The sequence below is a fragment of the Halichoeres trimaculatus genome, unplaced genomic scaffold (genome assembly GCF_033239565.1).
Source record: "Halichoeres trimaculatus isolate MK-OKI-2021-1 unplaced genomic scaffold, fHalTri1.1 fHalTri1_scaffold_24, whole genome shotgun sequence".
NCBI lineage: Eukaryota > Metazoa > Chordata > Actinopteri > Labriformes > Labridae > Halichoeres > Halichoeres trimaculatus.
This window is the reverse complement of record NW_027437202.1, coordinates 8,079,720-8,095,703: the sequence shown is the minus strand read 5'-3', so window position 1 is coordinate 8,095,703 and position 15,984 is coordinate 8,079,720. Positions and strand designations below refer to the sequence as shown.

The window sequence follows — 15,984 nt, the reverse complement described above, 5'->3', positions numbered from 1 at the left end:
AAACCATACAATAAGTAAATTGGTGACCACGTTTATAGGGTTTACAATTAACCGCTCTGTTTGTAAATTCCTCAAGAATTTAGCGAGTTACGAGTGTTCATAATCGTTGCCGGCGACAGACTGGAGCAGGAGGCTGCTGTGTTGTGCTGTACTGTATTCGGAGAAGTACATTTTTTTCATTTAAACGCTCGTCGAACGTAATTTCGCATGGACTCACAGCATACATAAGTTAGCTCGTGTTTATATATGGCTACGGTCAACGTAGCACAGCTTGTCGTCGCCTTCTCGTGATTGGACGCCATGCTCAGCCAATCAGCAATCAGTCACGGCAAAGCTTTGGGACGCCTTCTCCTGATTGGTGCGCAAGGTTAACGCAAAGCCCAGCCAATCAGCAACCAGCTACGGTATGACTATCCGACGCCTTCTCCTGATTGGTGCGCAAGGTTAACGCAAAGCCCAGCCAATCAGCAACCAGCTATGGTATGACTATCCGATGCCTTCTCCTGATTGGTGCGCAAGGTTAACGCAAAGCCCAGCCAATCAGCAACCAGCTATGGTATGACTATCCGATGCCTTCTCCTGATTGGTGCGCAAGGTTAACGCAAAGCCTGGCCAATCAGTGACTAGCTACGGTATGACTATCCGATACTTTCTCGTGATTGGTGCGCAAGGTTAACGCAAAGCCTAGCCAATCATAAAACAGTTGCAGTCGAGTAAGTCCTCACCTCCTCCTGATTGGTTCTCACGCTGAACCAATCACAGAAGGGCGACGGCCGACCGTTTCTAAATGCGGAAACGGGGGTTAGGCTTTTCGGGCAGCGAGGCTTCGAAGGAAACTCCTGGTAACGAGGTTATGGGACCTCTCCAGGTTTATAAGGAAAGTAAAGTGACAAAATTAAAAGTATTCCACTTTATATTTCGTCGCCGAATTCTTTCGCTCCTCACTTTTAGTCCTAATACAGCTTCTCTATCACCCTCAGCCCACCTCCTATCTGCTTATCATACAGGATTTATTCAACCTGCAAATATGGCTTTGGCCACGAGATGGCGCAAATCCTTCTCAAAAAACAGGGCACAAAAAGGGCATATAAAATATCTGTGGAGGTGTCACTCCGTTTTATTTCCAGAATCGGCGGTTTACCGAAGAATACGTTGCGGTACGTTGTTCACACTTCTGGGACATTTTTCATATTCTTGAAAAAAAACGGAGTGACACCTCCACAGATATTTTATATGCCCATTTTGTGTCCAGATTTTTTCTGAAGGATGCGTGTTAAGGTCAGGTGAGTGAATACTTAAAGGAAGCTGCTAAACGTGTACTCTGGGACAATTAGCAAAACCATACAATAAGTAAATTGGTGACCACGTTTATAGCGTTTACAATTAACCGCTCTGTTTGTAAATTCCTCAAGAATTTAGCGAGTTACGAGTGTTCATAATCGTTGCCGGCGACAGACTGGAGCAGGAGGCTGCTGTGTTGTGCTGTACTGTATTCGGAGAAGTACATTTTATTCATTTAAACACTCGTCATTATAACAGGATTTATTCAACCTGCAACTATGGCTTTGGCCACGAGATGGCGCAAATCCTTCTCAAAAAACAGGACACAAAATGGGCGTATAAAATATCTGTGGAGGTGTCACTCCGTTTTATTTTCAGAATCGGAGGTTTTATGAAGAATGAAGAATACGTTGCATTGGTGGTTCACACTTCTGGGACACTTTTTCATATTTTGAAAAAAAAACGGAGTGACACCTCCACAGATATTTTATATGCCCATTTTGTACCCTGTTTTTAGAGAAGGATTTGCGCCATCTCGTGGCCAAAGCCATAGTTGCAGGTTGAATAAATCCTGATTGCTGATTGGCTGAACATGATGCGCAATCATGAGAAAGCGACGACAAGCTGTGCTACGCAGACCGTAGCCATATTTAACACGACCTAACTCGTACGAGCTGTAAATTAATGCGTGGTTACGTTTGACGAGTGTTTAAATGAATAAAACATCCACCCCCTTTGCCGCCGGCGACGATTATGAACACTCGTAACTCGATGAATTCTTGAGGAACAGAGCGGTTTATTGCAGAGCCTATTAACGTGGTCACCAATTTACTTATTTTATGTTTATGCTAATTGTCCCAGAGCACGCATTAAGCAATTTCCCTTGAGTATTCGCTCACCTGACCTTAACACACATGCATCATGAAATAAATGTCACAAATTGCACATATAAAACACCTGTGGAGGTGTCACTCCGTTCTCTGATCGCCCCCCGTTTGCTTAACATTACAGGATTTATTCAACCTGCAACTATGGCTTTCGCCACGAGATGGCGCAAATCCTTCAGAAAAAACAGGGCACAAAATGGGGATATAAAATATCTGTGGAAGTATCACTCCGTTTTTTTCTTTCAGAATATGAAAAAGTGTCCCAGAAGTGTGAACCACGAATGCAACGTATTCTTCAGTAAACCTCCGATTCTGAAAAAAAACGGAGTGACACATCCACAGATATTTTATATGCCCATTTTGTGCCCTGTTTTCAGAGAAGGATTTGCGCCATCTCGTGGCCAAAGCCATAGTTGCAGGTTGAATAAATCCTGTAATTATAAGGAGACGGGAGGTGGGCTGAGGGTGATAGAGGACCTGTATAAGGACTAAAAGTGACACAGGTAAGACAGTCGAATCCTAACAGCTGCATTTTATCGGTGTTAAGTACATTTTAGAATAAAAACGTGATGAAATACTTATGGTTTTGCATGCAACATTGAGATTTATTTTACATTTTTATCACGATTTTATTAAACTGACGCTGAAATGACCTTTTGGGACATCGTACAGGGTTTCATCTTTTGCCTTTACAGAAATTTAGTGTTTTGTTTTTCCAGATGACAGACTTGCAAATTATAAATAAAAATTAATAAGAAAATAAACTAAGATGACTTTTTTTTTTCTCACCTGACCTTAACACACTTCCATCATGAAATAAAGGTCACAAAATGCACCTATACAACATCTGTGGAGGTGTCACTCTGTTCCCTGACCACCTCCCATCTGCTTATCATTGCAGTGTTTAATTAACCTCATGCAACTAAGGCTTTCGCCACGAGAGGGCGCCTTTAAGAGGCCACCTTACGAGTCCCGTCGCAGTATTCGCCGTAGAAGAAGCAGTTCTTCTTCGCTTGTGGAATAAATGTAATGATAGGTTAAAAGTAAGACATCTCACTCCTGATGCTTTTAGAGGCTTCGATCACAACGGCGGAACGAAATCATGGTTTTTGATAGAAACATTGACTCCAAAGCAAAAACAAGTAAATATATAGATGGAAATTAAGTGAAATAATGGTTTGTATAGTTTGGGGAATATATTTTATTTTATAAATCATATTTTAAAGAGCCTTTTCATCACTCGTTTCTCCTTTGAGTGATACCTTTTTCTCACATACGATCTTTGGCAGTAGCTGCGCCTCTCCGTGTCAACATCAGGAGATGAAACAACAACTAGCGGTATTAAGCAGAAAAACAAGGTAACGGACGAATCATCTGCCTCCAGTCTCGGTAAACATCACGTCGAAAGGTGTGTGGAGACAGCAGGTAATGCAATGAGGCTGAAAATATTAATATACACCCGTGATTTGGGCTAACGAGCTGGAACTGATTAGCTCGCTTGATGTTAGCTGACAGGATTAATGTTGTGTTTATGTGCTCATGGGATCCTCGGAGTTCACAGGTTTCTGAGTCATTTTTTTGACTTTAGAGCGTCCATCAGATGAAAACATTGCTGTAACACATGGAAATCAATCTGATCTGAGCCAGTGCTTTAAACCGTGAAGGTTTTTCTATGTTTCCATCAAAAGTCAAGCTGCCAGTTAAACCAAAAGACTGCTTTGTTTACATTTACAGCAACATGTGAGCTAACAGGCTGTCTGCACACACTGAGGAGTGTTTTGTTTGGCCTGCAGGTCTGCATGACAAGCCGCAAAGACTGACACACTGATGGAGAAGTGAGCTCTGCTGATGGAAACCCAGAGGAAGAGGTAGGTTTGTCTCCCCCCTGCTGAGCTCTTTTTACAGCCAGCTGGCTGGATGTGATCACCATGTGACATCGCCTACAGGATGGGACTGCACTGCTTACTTCTGCTTTCATCCCACACACAAGCAAAATGCTAAAGTTTGTTTGTATCTGCTCTGCTGTCCTCTTCTGCATTCATCTTTGACTTTAAGAACATGATGTCCCTGTGATGTTTGTGAGACGTCTTGTTGTTTGCAGCCCTCAGGGGTCGACCTCTGCTAAAGAAAACACTGTGCAGATAATTTAACAGACTGTGGTTGTGACTTTCAGCTCTGGGGACGAAGGTGAAGGAGAGCGAGGTCTGCTCCACACCTGGAAGGGCTACTCCTGCAGTGTCACCCCAGAGAGGGTGCTCCTTCCCCGGCCTGTCCTTCAGGTCGCCCTGGGCACACGTCATGGGGTCCTCCTGGTGGAAGGTGAAGTGAACCAGATATCTGTGTTTTTTTCTGAAAGAGATGAGCTGGCTCATTTCCAAATCAGAGAAAACAAACTGATGTTCTTGCTCTGTGTTCAGGTGGACAGGTGTACAGTTTTGGGGAGCTGCCATGGAAGCAGAGTCAACCCACCGAGCCGGACAAACCCGCCCTAGAGAGTGCGCTCAGCGGCCAGCGAGTGGTCTCCATCGCTGCTGGCAGCTTCCACAGCGGCGCTGTGACGGAGGATGGCGGCGTCCACATGTGGGGGGACAACAGCGCAGGTCAGTGCGGCCTGTCCAGCCTCAGCACCGTCCCAAACCCGACCCCTGTTGCTCTGCTAGACTCTGATACGACGCCGCAGCAGACCGTACCAGTTCTGGAGCTGGCCTGTGGGGGGCAGCACACCCTGGCTCTGTCGGTGCAGAGGGAGGTCTGGGCGTGGGGGAGCGGCTGCCAGCTTGGTCTCAACGCCACCGTCTCCCCCGTGTGGAAGCCACAGAAGGTTGAACACCTAGCAGGCAGGTATGTGCTGCAGGTGGTCTGCGGAGCGTCCCACAGTCTGGCTTTAGTGCGCTGCCTCGGCCCGCTGGACATACAGCGCCCCCCTATGGACAAATGCAGACAATGTAACCAGCTGCTGTACACCATGACGGACAAAGAGGACCACGTCATCATCTCTGACGGACATTACTGCCCCCTCGGTGTGGAGCTCACTGAGGACCAGGGCCGGCTAGAGGCGCCTGCCCCCATCCAAATCCTCAAAACGTCCCCGTCTGAGCCGGTCCTCCCCTCTCAGACCTCCACCTCAAACTCAGGGTCTCCAGGGCCCACTAAGGGTCCTGAGCCCTCCTCTGACAGCACTCAGCAGAAGGAGGAAGCAGGTTTGGCCAACGGGGCTCTGCCAGCCTCAGACTCTAACTCCTCCGCTCCGTCTAAAGTTGGTGTTGTTGTTTCGGGGGCCAAGAATTCTCCGTATCCAGATGAGCAGGCGGTCAAAGACTACCTGAAGAAACTCTCAGACAACACACAGACTGAGCAGAGCGCCAAGACTACTGGAGGACTTCACAGCCTGCTGGTGAGCTCAGGACATGAGAAAGAGAAACAGGAAGTGAAGAGTCGAGTGTTTTCATGTCTAACTCTTCATGGTTTCTCTTCCAGCCCTCTGCAGGTCTCACTTCCTCCACTCCCGGCTCTGCTCTCAACAGCCTCGTTGCTTCCTGCGCCTCAGCGGTGGGCGAACGCGTGGCCTCCACCTACGAAGCTCTGTCCCTCAAAAAGATGATGAACTACCTGCCCTCAGGAGGGGCGAAGCCAGGCGGGACAGCTGGGCTCACATGTGACAACACCACAGACCGAGTCCGCATGGAGGAGTCCACGCAGGCCAAGAAGAGCTCCAGCACGGGGGACATCCGCGAGGAGGAGGCGGAGGGTCTGCGGCGCCGCCTCTCGCTCCCAGGACTCCTCTCACAGGGTAGATACGCTGTTCACCTCTTATCCTCCTCCTCCTATAACCTGCTGCGTAAGTACGCCTGGTGCTTGTGCAGGCCGCTGCCGCTCCGTGTGGGTTTGTTTGTGCTTCAGGCTTCCTCATCACGCTCATCAGCATGACAACAGCCGTCGCAGGAGATGAAAGCGAGAGCAAACAGTCTCTGACTGCCTGTGGGGAATGAGAGATATGATGATAAACAAGTTGAGAGTTCATCCACTTCTCACGTTTTATTCCTGCTTTCCCATAATGCACCTGTTTTTCTCAGCTAACAAGTAAAAGCTTCTTTCTGCTTGTTGAAATCCTTTGGCAGAGTTTTCTTAATGACTGGTACACCCTGTCCAGCTCAGCGTGCATTCCTCCGTGGTTTTAATCGCACAAAGCAGCATTCAGCAGCTGATAAACACCTGCAGAGGGTCCAGTGCGTGTTGTACCTTCAGGCTCCTTCTCATTGTTTGTCTGCCGTGCTGCAGCGTGTGTTTGACCTGCTTCTGTCTCTGTTTTTCACACACACACACATCGATCTGTTGTGCTGGACTTTGCTCCAGAGATTAATTCAGGTTGCAGGACTTTCCGCCGCTCTGGCCTTGAAAACATGTCGATAATTTCCACATTCAGAGCGAGGTCAGGAAGATATTCATGTCTCAGGATTTTCTCTTCACATTTTTTTTTACCACCTTGGCTTCCGTAGTCTCCCCTCGCCTGCTGAGGAAAGCCGGTCGTCCCAGGATGCGTGCTGTGGCCCTGACCCCGCTGGGAGGAGCAGTCCCCGAGGCCCAGGATGTGTTCCCCACCCTGCAGACGGAGGTGTGGAGCTGGGGGCACAGCGAGCACGGACAGCTGGGACATGGAGACAATCTAGCGAGGTAGAAGAAGACGCTGTCGCACCACATGTGTAGATTCAACCCAGAAAGATCAAATTGAAAGCGTGAGGTGTCGTCCTGCAGGTTGCAGCCGCTGTGCATCAAGAGTCTGAACAATAAGGAGGTGGTGCGCGTGGCTGCGGGCGCTCATCACTCCCTGGCTCTGACGGCGCAGTCTCAGGTCTGATCCCTCGTTGCTTTCTGCCTGTGTGTGAGTTTTTGGTCTTTAAAGTGACGCTGACGTGTGGATCTGTGCTGCAGGTTTTCTCCTGGGGCAGTAACAGCTGTGGTCAGCTCGGACACATGGAGTCGCCCAGCACGATCCCTCGCCTTGCAAAGGTAACGACCATCACTTCCTGCTCAATAAACATCCTGACACAGAGCTGCGAAGCTCTCTTACTCGTCTTCCTCTCTGCTGCAGCTGTCCGAGGGGATCCGGGTCTGGGACGTGAGTGCAGGAGAGAGACACACAGTGCTGCTGGCAGACGGAGACTGCATCCAGCCCATCATCTACTACAGCGGGCAGCAGGTGAAGGAGGAGGAGGAGGAGGGCCATGCCACAGAGGAGGAGGAGGAGAAGCAGCGAGCAGGAGGCTACACCCAGCAGCCCGTGCTGCTGCCGTTCTGCATGAACGTGAGGAAGAAGTCTGTGCATCGTTTGCTGACGTCACAGCTCAGTGTTTGCATCAGGGTGGTGTGTTTTTTACGTCTTTCAGCTGCGCTACGTCAGCAACGTGTTCGCCGGGGGTCAGCTCTGCGTGGCGCTCTCTGACAGGAACGTGATGGGCTTCATCGCCAGCCTCCACGAGCTCGCCTCAGCGGAGAGGAAGTTCTACTGCAAGCTGTGCAACATCAAGACGCAGATCATACGCCCCCTGCTGGAGCTGGGTGAGAATGAGGCAGAGGAAGGTGGAAGAGGAGGAAGAGGAGACGCTGTTATTTACTCCATCTTTGTTTTCTCTCCTGCAGAGTCTCTGAGCACAGCTCTGGGCCCCGTGACCCTCGGGCTCCTGCAGACTCTCGCTGGCAGATTCAGCCTCCTGTGTCACCTGACCGGGCAGCACGCCGCCAGCCTGACCGCCAACCTGCGGCGTGGTCGAGACGTAAAGAGCCTGCTGATCCTGGACCACGTGGACATCTTCCTCGACTCCTACAACGAGTGCGTGTTTCCTCCTCCTCTTTCATTCTCCACCTCCTGAACCATGAGTCAAACTTTCTTTTCTCCTGACAGGTACTGCAGCGTGCTGGGACACTTCCAGGTGATGGGAGGTTTCCAGAGTCTGACTAAACCGTCGCTGTGAGAACACACACACACACACACACACACAGAGTGAGGAGTGTTTCCTGTTTGGTGTTTTTATAACCACAGGATGTTTTCCTCACAGAGATTTCTTCGGTAAAAGTCCTGAGCTGCTCCAGAAGCTGTCTGAGTGCAGCGAAGAGAACCCCGCCATGGCTGACCTCCTGGTGGCGCTCTTCTACCTCCCGTCTCGCCACCTTCACGAGTACGGGCGGCTGCTGCTCAAACTGGCGACCTGCTTTGAAGTGGTGAGTGCAGCTTCCTGTTTTGTGATAATCAATCCCTCACAGGAGGAGAAAATCACCGTCTTCTGTTTCTGTGCTCAGTGCTCCAACGATTACCAGAAGCTGCAGGACGGCTGCTCAAAGTTCGAAGCTCTGGCGCTCAAGCTGAAGAAGAAACGAAAAGAAGCGGACTACACCTTTAACTTCTGGAAGAACTTCCCAGGCAAAATGACGGTAAGCCAGCTGAGTGTGTCGCATCGAGCCCTCGTGTTGTCACGTGTTGTCACATGATGTCACGGCGGCTGAATGCTGTCATTGTGTGTCGTCAGGAGTCTCTGAGGAAGCCTCAGCGCCGGCTCGTCTGCGAGAGCAGCAACAAAGCTCTGACCCTGCAGAACGCCGGCAGGTTCTCCGTCAACTGGTTCATCCTCTTCAACGACGCTCTGGTCCACGCGCAGGTGAGCCACACACACACACACACACTCTTCATCACATGTTCAGCTCTGTAACTTGGTACTCTAAGCGTTTGTGTGTGCTTGCCTCCGTGCTGTCAGGGCGTGGCGCCTGTTAAAAGTCTCGTAAGTATGCAGCTACAAAAAGATGTCAGCGCAGTGACCTCAGCTCTTCCCCTGCCCCTCTGTTTCTCCTCTTTCTGTGTGTGTGTGTGTGTGAAGGGGTCAGGGCTCTGTGTCATCAGATTAAAACCTCCTCTCTAGTTTTTCTTCTCACGTAGCTTCCTGCATCTTTTCTCCTTCACTTCCTCTCGTTTTATAAACCTGATGAGTCTCATCAGTGCAGGAGGAGTCAAAAATGAAACCAGGTCACATTCATCCTTAAAGAATCTCAAATCCAAAGTTTTGCTCCTGATCTTCGCGGTGATACGAAGCCCGATCCCGACTCTCGCCCTCTGCCTGCTCTCTGCTTCAAGGAGGCTGCATGACGGATGAACTGACCCAAACCTTGGCTCCTTGATTCTAATTTTACATCTTCAACTCTTAAAATCTAAATCATAAACGTACATTTTGGTCTGCAGCCTTGGTTTTTCTTGTTGCTTCAGTCTATGTGAGAGTGGAAATCCCCTTTTCTCTGCGAGTGCCAACTGTTTGTGGTTCACTTCTCCAAAGCATTTCCCATCTCCTTCTCCTCCTCGTGCACTTGTCCTGTACTCGTCCTGCACCCTAAACCCTGTGACTTCCTAACCGTGTGCTCATTATCTGCCAACCAGAAGATATATAAGGGCTGTTAAAAGAGTCATCTGTGCGTTGAATTCTTCATATTAAGGCGTGAGTGTGTCGTGGTGTGAGTCTCTGCAGGGGGCTGTTGACAGGAAGTGCATGCTTGGGTTTAGCTTGTTTTACGACACTATTGCACGTTGAAATAACAGTTTGAAGCCTTTAAAGCAGGAGTCTGCAACCTGCAGCTCTCTAGCTCCCTCTGGCCTCCACAAAAAAAAATCATTGCGATAAATACAAGTTACTTCTGAACCTAATTATTATTTAATTTGGTTTTTTTTTGTTCATTTTGTTGCTCAGATATCTTCTTGTCTTGAAATTAAAAAAATGTTTTAACAGTTTGTCGATTTAAAAATGCAAATATGAGGCGAAAAATTAGAAAACAACACTTGTAAACTTGAAAGATATTTTTCAGAACAAGCACATTTTACAGCCCCGACTTTAGTCACAAATATTCCTGCTGTGTGTTTTAAAAAAAAATGTTTTAAAGTGAGCTATTTTTATTTTATTAATTTTATTAATTTTACTAAAAACAAGGCAAAGAATAGAAATGATAAAACTTTAAAAGCTGTGTTGTGTTTTCCCGGCTGTTTTGATAGTAAAGGTTGCAGACGCCTGCTTTAAAGCAACAGAAGTAAACATTATTAAAAACTCACATTAGCTTCCTGCTGGTAAAAAAAAAAAAGAAGATGTGTTGAATATTTTTTAGCATTTAATCTTGTTCAGGATTGATTGACGTGCTGATAACATTCACCACGTCTGTTTCTTTCCTTTTTCTTCCTCCTGCAGTTCTCCACCCATCACGTCTTCCCTTTGGCCACGCTGTGGGTGGAGCCGATCCCGGAGGAGAACACCGGCATGTAAGTCTGCAGAAACACCGTGTGTGACATGTGTGTGTCATCCTTCCTGTGTCAAACTTCACGTTTCTGTCTCCAGATACGGACTGAAAGTGATCACACCAGAGGAGACGTTCACTCTGCTGGCCTCCTCTCCCATGGAGAAAGTAAATATTTCAAACCTTAAAGTGGAAAAATCTGTGTTGTGTGATTTAAACATGAGTGTGTTTGTCTCCAGGCGAAGTGGCTGCGCTCCATCAACCAGGCGGTGGATCAGGCGCTGAGCGGAGCGGGACAGGACGCAGCATCAATCAGCTCAGGGTCGGGACAGAAGTTAGAGCCTCCAGTGTCCAGGACGGCGTCTTACACGTTCTACAAAGACGGACGACTCAAAGACGCTAAATACGAAGGACGCTGGCTGACGGGGAAACCAAACGGCAGGTTAGACACCGTCAGTCTGTGCTTGGATTACACCTTTAATGACTGAGCTGGAATAAGATGGCGTGTCTTTCAGGGGGGTGTTGAAGTGGACTGATGGGAGGATTTACACGGGGTCCTTTAAGAACGGACTGGAGGATGGGTGAGTCTGTCTCTCTCAGCATGCACAGCTTGTTGTGCTTCCAAAGCTCATGTTTCTTCACGTGTTTTTGCAGATTTGGTGAATTTGTTGCGACTAATAAGATGCTCAACAAGAACGACCACTATCAGGGTCACTGGAAGGACGGGAAGATGCACGGCCCGGGGACTTACAGGTGAGTGTGTGGTGAAATAATCAGTGAGGAGCTTTTGTGAAGAAGACGATAAACTTCCTCGTTCTTCTTCAGGTATGCGAGTGGAGAAGTTTACGATGGATCCTTCCAGGACGGCCTGCGGCACGGTCACGGCATGCTGCGCAGCGGGAAGCTCAACACCTCCTCCCCCAGCGTCTTCATCGGCCAGTGGCTGCAGGACAAAAAGGCCGGATACGGAGTCTTTGATGATATCACAAAGTGCGTGTTTCAGAGCTGCTGCTGCTGAAATCAGGATTTCATCGATTAACTGGACGTTAGTTTCATGTTTCTTATCTGTATTTTCATCCCAGAGGAGAGAAGTTCATGGGGATGTGGCAGGAAAACCAGCGTCAGGGCACCGGGGTCGTCGTCACGCAGTTCGGCCTTTACTACGAAGGAGCCTTCAAAGATAACAAGATGATGGTGAGCATCTCTGCCTTCTTTTCTTTCAAACTGTCTTTATCTCAAAGGAAACAAAGGAGCTCAGAGGAGTTTTGTCTTTTCCCAGGGGACTGGGATCCTCCTGTCCGAGGACGACACCACGTATGAGGGGGAGTTCTCTGACGACTGGACCCTGAATGGAAAGGTGATCGTCTGCAGGATGCTGAGGTGTTAAAGGAGATGATTCATGAGCTCAGTCTAACACGCTTTGTTTGTCTGTCAGGGTGTGCTCACGATGCCAAACGGAGACTACCTGGAAGGCTCCTTTAACGGTGAATGGGGCTCTGGACTCAAAGTGTCCGGCTCTTACTTCAAACCGCAGCTGTTCGACACCGACAAGGAAAAGAGCCGCACCGTGTAAGCTCTCAAAACAGCAGACTGTTTTATCGTTTACATCCCTTTTTCTAAACCTGGTTTGCTCTGTGTTTGGCAGGAAGCTGGGCCGTCTGTGTGTGTGCGCAGAGGATAAATGGCAGGCGGTGTTTGAGGAGTGTTGGAGCCAGCTGGGCTGTGAGACGCCAGGTCGAGGAGAAAACTGGAAGGCGTGGGAGAACATCGCCGTGGCCCTCACCACCAGCAGACGACACATCCAGGACAGGTACCGGTCTTAAAAAATATGATAAAGAAGACTTTAAGAGGAGGTTTCAGTGTCTGTTTTTGTGTCTCCAAGTCCTGAAGTGATGTCTCGAAGTCACAACCGAACTCTGGAGAGTCTGGAGTTCATCCCACAGCACGTCGGACCGATCACCATGGAGCGCTACGACTCCATCCGCCTCTACCTCATCAAGGTCCACACGCTGACACCGAGAGCTTCAACAGCTGAAGTCTTCATAGATTCAAAGGTGAATCCTCATAATTCTCCTCTTCTTCCTCCAGGCGTGTGACACTCCTCTCCACCCATTGGGGCGGCTGGTGGAGACCTTGGTGGCGGTCTACAGGATGACCTACGTGGGTGTTGGAGCCAATCGTCGTCTGCTGCCTCAGGCCGTCAACGAGATCAAGTCTTACCTCAACCGCATCTACCAGATCGTCAGGTTCCTCTTCCTCGACCTGCCAGAAGAGGGCGGCCTCATCCCAGAGCCGAGCACCAACCTGGACAAGAAGGACCCGGACGCCGCTGACGGCCAGCCAGAGTCACCAAAACCTGGGTACGTGTTCAGAAATCTCCTTAAAGATCTCAGGAAACTTCAGGATCTCTTAGAGTAACTCATCCTCTCTGTGTCTCCTCAGCCGCGTGGTGAGCAGCTCAGCTCTGCTGCTCCCCGTCCTGCTCCCTCGCCTCTACCCGCCGCTCTTCACGCTCTACGCCCTGGACAAGGAGCGGGAGGACGACGTGTACTGGGAGTGCGTCCTGCGCCTCAACAAGCAGCCTGACCTGGCTCTGCTGGCTTTCCTGGGAGTTCAGCAGTAAGTCACACTCTGCTAAAACTTTATTTTGCTTGTTTGACAAATTAAACCATGACACCGTGTTTGTTTTTAACCTCCTCAGGAAGTTTTGGCCTGTTTCCATCCCTGTCTCTTTACCCGTGCTGGGGGAGAAGCAGCAGGTAAGTTTAAAATGTCGACACAGTCACACAGAATCAGGATTGACCCCTCATCATTTTTCGGTTTTTGATCGGACTATGTCGTCATCAGGTCCTCTCCAGCACCAAGGACGCCTGCTTCGCCTCTGCAGTTGAAACTTTACAACAGATCAGGTAAAATTAATCAAACAAGCTCAATAAAATGTTGAATTAACTAAAAGAAAACAGAGTCAGTCTGAAACATCCTCGTTTTGCAGCACAACATTCACGCCGTCGGACAAGCTGCAGGTGATCCAGCTCACCTTCGAAGAGATCACTAAAGAGGTTCAGTCTCTCCTGAAGCAGGACTTCCTGTGGTCGATGGACGAGCTTTTTCCTGTCTTCCTCTACGTGGTGCTGCGTGCACGGTCAGCTCTGAATCAAACACACTCCTGCACAAATTTAACACTTTGATGGACAACTTCAAGTCTCTAAAAATTTAATTTTGTTCTTCAGAATCAGGAACCTGGGGTCAGAGGTCAGCCTGATTGAAGACCTGATGGATCCCTGCGTTCAGCACGGAGAGCACGGCATCATGTTCACCACCCTGAAGGTAACAAACACACACTGCAGCACTTTGGTCCAGCTCCCCATGAGGAGTCTCTGAATCCTCTTCTCCTCATCCTCCAGGCTTGTTACTACCAGATCCAGCATGAGAAGATCACATAGGCCCAGCAGCGTGACATCCATAAGCCCCTCCTCCACCTACAGCCAATCAGAGGGCCGGGATCAGCTGAGGTGACAGATGCGTGCAGCAGCCAATAGGAAGCAGAGGATCACACGAGCAGGTTGCAGACAGCTCCATCTGCTGCTGCCATGGAGACGGGACCACCTCCCCCTCCCTCACACACACACACACTCACACACTGTTTTACCCTTTAGTGACCTCTGCCGGCTGATTACCCATGGATCATTGAGGCATAAATGTGAATATGTGTCGGTGTTAAACCGGCAGAGATGAGCCACTTCAGACCGTCCGGTGAAAACCGACTGACACGACTTGTTGCAGGGGAAGAAGAATGTGACGTTGTGATGTTTCCTGTGAAGAAGTCAGCTTCATACTTGTGTTATTTTTGTGCCAACTGGAACGGTTAACGGACCTCATTTCGATTATTTTCAAAGCTGTCACAAAATGCAAACGCTTTTTTTATCCTGACAGAATTAACTCCTGAAAGTACGACTCGTTTCTCTACGATCGTATGTTTACAGCCTCGCAAAGCTGACGTGTTTGTGTTCAAACAGTATTTTCTGGTTTTACAAGAGAGAAACTAACACGTTGAAGGAAAGTTCCTCACTTCAATGAAGAGTAATCCTCAGTTATGCAAGGACAAAGCGTGTGCAGCATGCTGCTGGTGAATGTAAACTGACTCCGCAGCTGGAGCACATTTCAATCTAGTGTAGTCTGACTGTGAACTCTTGGAAACAAAAACCAAGAAAGGAAAAATTCAAAGCTTCAGCCTGAAAAACGTCCCCTTTGTGAGCAAAACTAATGTGCAATGAAAGAAAGGTTTGTGCAATCCATTCAGGAGCAGCTCCTGTTAAAGTATTCGATGATAACGGTCTGAAAATGGTTTAAACGTTTGGTAAAAACATCAGATATTTCTCCTCCAGCTGCAGGTGGAGTTGCAGCAGGCGCAGATTAATGCAAACACAGTTTTTTGTAGATGTGGGTGATGCTGAAAGCCGATTCTCTGGGCCATCTGTTAATACTAACTGTTCTTTTTTAAACCATTTACAGCCCGACTGTCTGACATTGTTGCTTATTTGAGATTTGCGTCACACATGCCAGTTTATAAAAGGGCTTAGAGGGGATTCAGAGGATGACCAAGCTCTTTTTTTTCTCCATTTTTTAATATCATAGCTTTTGTTATCTCGGATGGTTCAACAATGGAGACGCTGCTGGATCAGGGGACTAAATTTAGGAGCTGCTGGATTCTGGAAATCAACCCACAGAAAACATCAGTGTTTAAACCACCTGAGTTTGACGTTTAAAACAGTCAAAGAAAGATATTTCTGAATGAGTGTTTCAACCTGTGCCTGAAAATTAGAGACATGAAGCTAAATTTTGTGCCCAACATTCGACGAAACCTGTCAGACATTCCCTGGTCCACCAAACTGTGTGTAAACAACCTGCGGACTGATGACTCCCTCCTGTTCTGTGTGTCTTTTACATGACGTCAGGTGTGTTGTACCTTTTGGAGAACAACAAAGGGCAATAAATGCATTTGACGGACGCTGCTCTGACACATTGGTTTATAAATGTGATTGAATTCCAGTTTGTTGCAGGAAAATACGTGTCTTTAAACAGGTCAAGAGAAGCTCTGCAAATCCTCTCAACGCTGCCCTTTTTTTGTCCGTACCAACATGAAACATGTTCTTTATCAATCGCTGGAGATAATCTCCGAGTTTAGGGACAATAAGATTGTGTTTTGGGATAAAGGGAGGGGGAATTAGATTACAGCTCAACAGATTATTCCCATTCCTGACAGATATTTTGGGTCAGAATAAGGAGACTTAACATCATTTTTACTTTCTATTAACTGCAGCTGTTGAGGTTGTTTAATTAAACTTCAGACGCTCTCCTTCCTTTATTTCCTCCATCCTTTCTAAGAACTGTGACCTCTATGAACCAAAAGCTTGAAAGTCTTCAGGTCTCCTTCCTCAGGTTGTAGTTCCCTCCTCTTCCCCGTAGCTCCTCCTGCGTGCCGATGAAAGCTGAAAGAGTTAAGAAGATTTGGCAGCCACCACGGCAAGCAGCCAGCCGGTGAGGGAGGAACCGGTTT

At 48.2% G+C, this 15,984-nt stretch overlaps 1 protein-coding gene across 4 annotated transcripts; it reads left to right on the top strand.

Moving 5' to 3' along the window:
* The first annotated feature begins 3,427 nt into the window (after positions 1–3,427).
* Positions 3,428–15,789, top strand: als2b (alsin Rho guanine nucleotide exchange factor ALS2 b). Of its 4 annotated transcripts, none has more exons than XM_074664256.1 (34): positions 3,428–3,593; positions 3,962–4,036; positions 4,342–4,487; positions 4,586–5,562; positions 5,646–6,006; positions 6,665–6,839; positions 6,921–7,017; positions 7,098–7,175; positions 7,258–7,470; positions 7,553–7,724; positions 7,806–7,995; positions 8,068–8,133; positions 8,222–8,384; positions 8,463–8,594; positions 8,690–8,818; positions 8,915–8,938; positions 10,382–10,452; positions 10,529–10,595; positions 10,667–10,869; positions 10,943–11,008; positions 11,082–11,180; positions 11,253–11,417; positions 11,510–11,621; positions 11,707–11,784; positions 11,863–11,996; positions 12,073–12,237; positions 12,310–12,427; positions 12,516–12,787; positions 12,870–13,046; positions 13,129–13,186; positions 13,275–13,336; positions 13,420–13,569; positions 13,658–13,754; positions 13,832–15,789. In XM_074664256.1, exons 2-34 carry the CDS (start codon positions 4,017–4,019, stop codon positions 13,868–13,870), a joined length of 5,076 nt encoding a protein of 1,691 aa, XP_074520357.1. In that variant the 5' UTR covers positions 3,428–3,593; positions 3,962–4,016; the 3' UTR covers positions 13,871–15,789. The 4 variants fall into 4 exon arrangements, with proteins under 4 accessions (XP_074520357.1, XP_074520358.1, XP_074520360.1 ...); XM_074664258.1 differs by having other exon boundaries at positions 3,429–3,593; positions 5,646–5,958; positions 13,832–15,788; XM_074664257.1 differs by lacking the exon at positions 8,915–8,938.
* The last annotated feature ends 195 nt before the right edge of the window (positions 15,790–15,984 follow it).

Excerpts from the sequence above, each read along its gene's own strand:
- als2b (XM_074664256.1), top strand. The coding sequence starts at position 4,017 with ATGGAAACCCAGAGGAAGAG. Across the intron at positions 5,563-5,645 it reads GAGGACTTCACAGCCTGCTG|CCCTCTGCAGGTCTCACTTC; the intron begins GTGAGCTCAGGA and ends TTTCTCTTCCAG. Across the intron at positions 10,453-10,528 it reads CCGGAGGAGAACACCGGCAT|ATACGGACTGAAAGTGATCA; the intron begins GTAAGTCTGCAG and ends TTCTGTCTCCAG.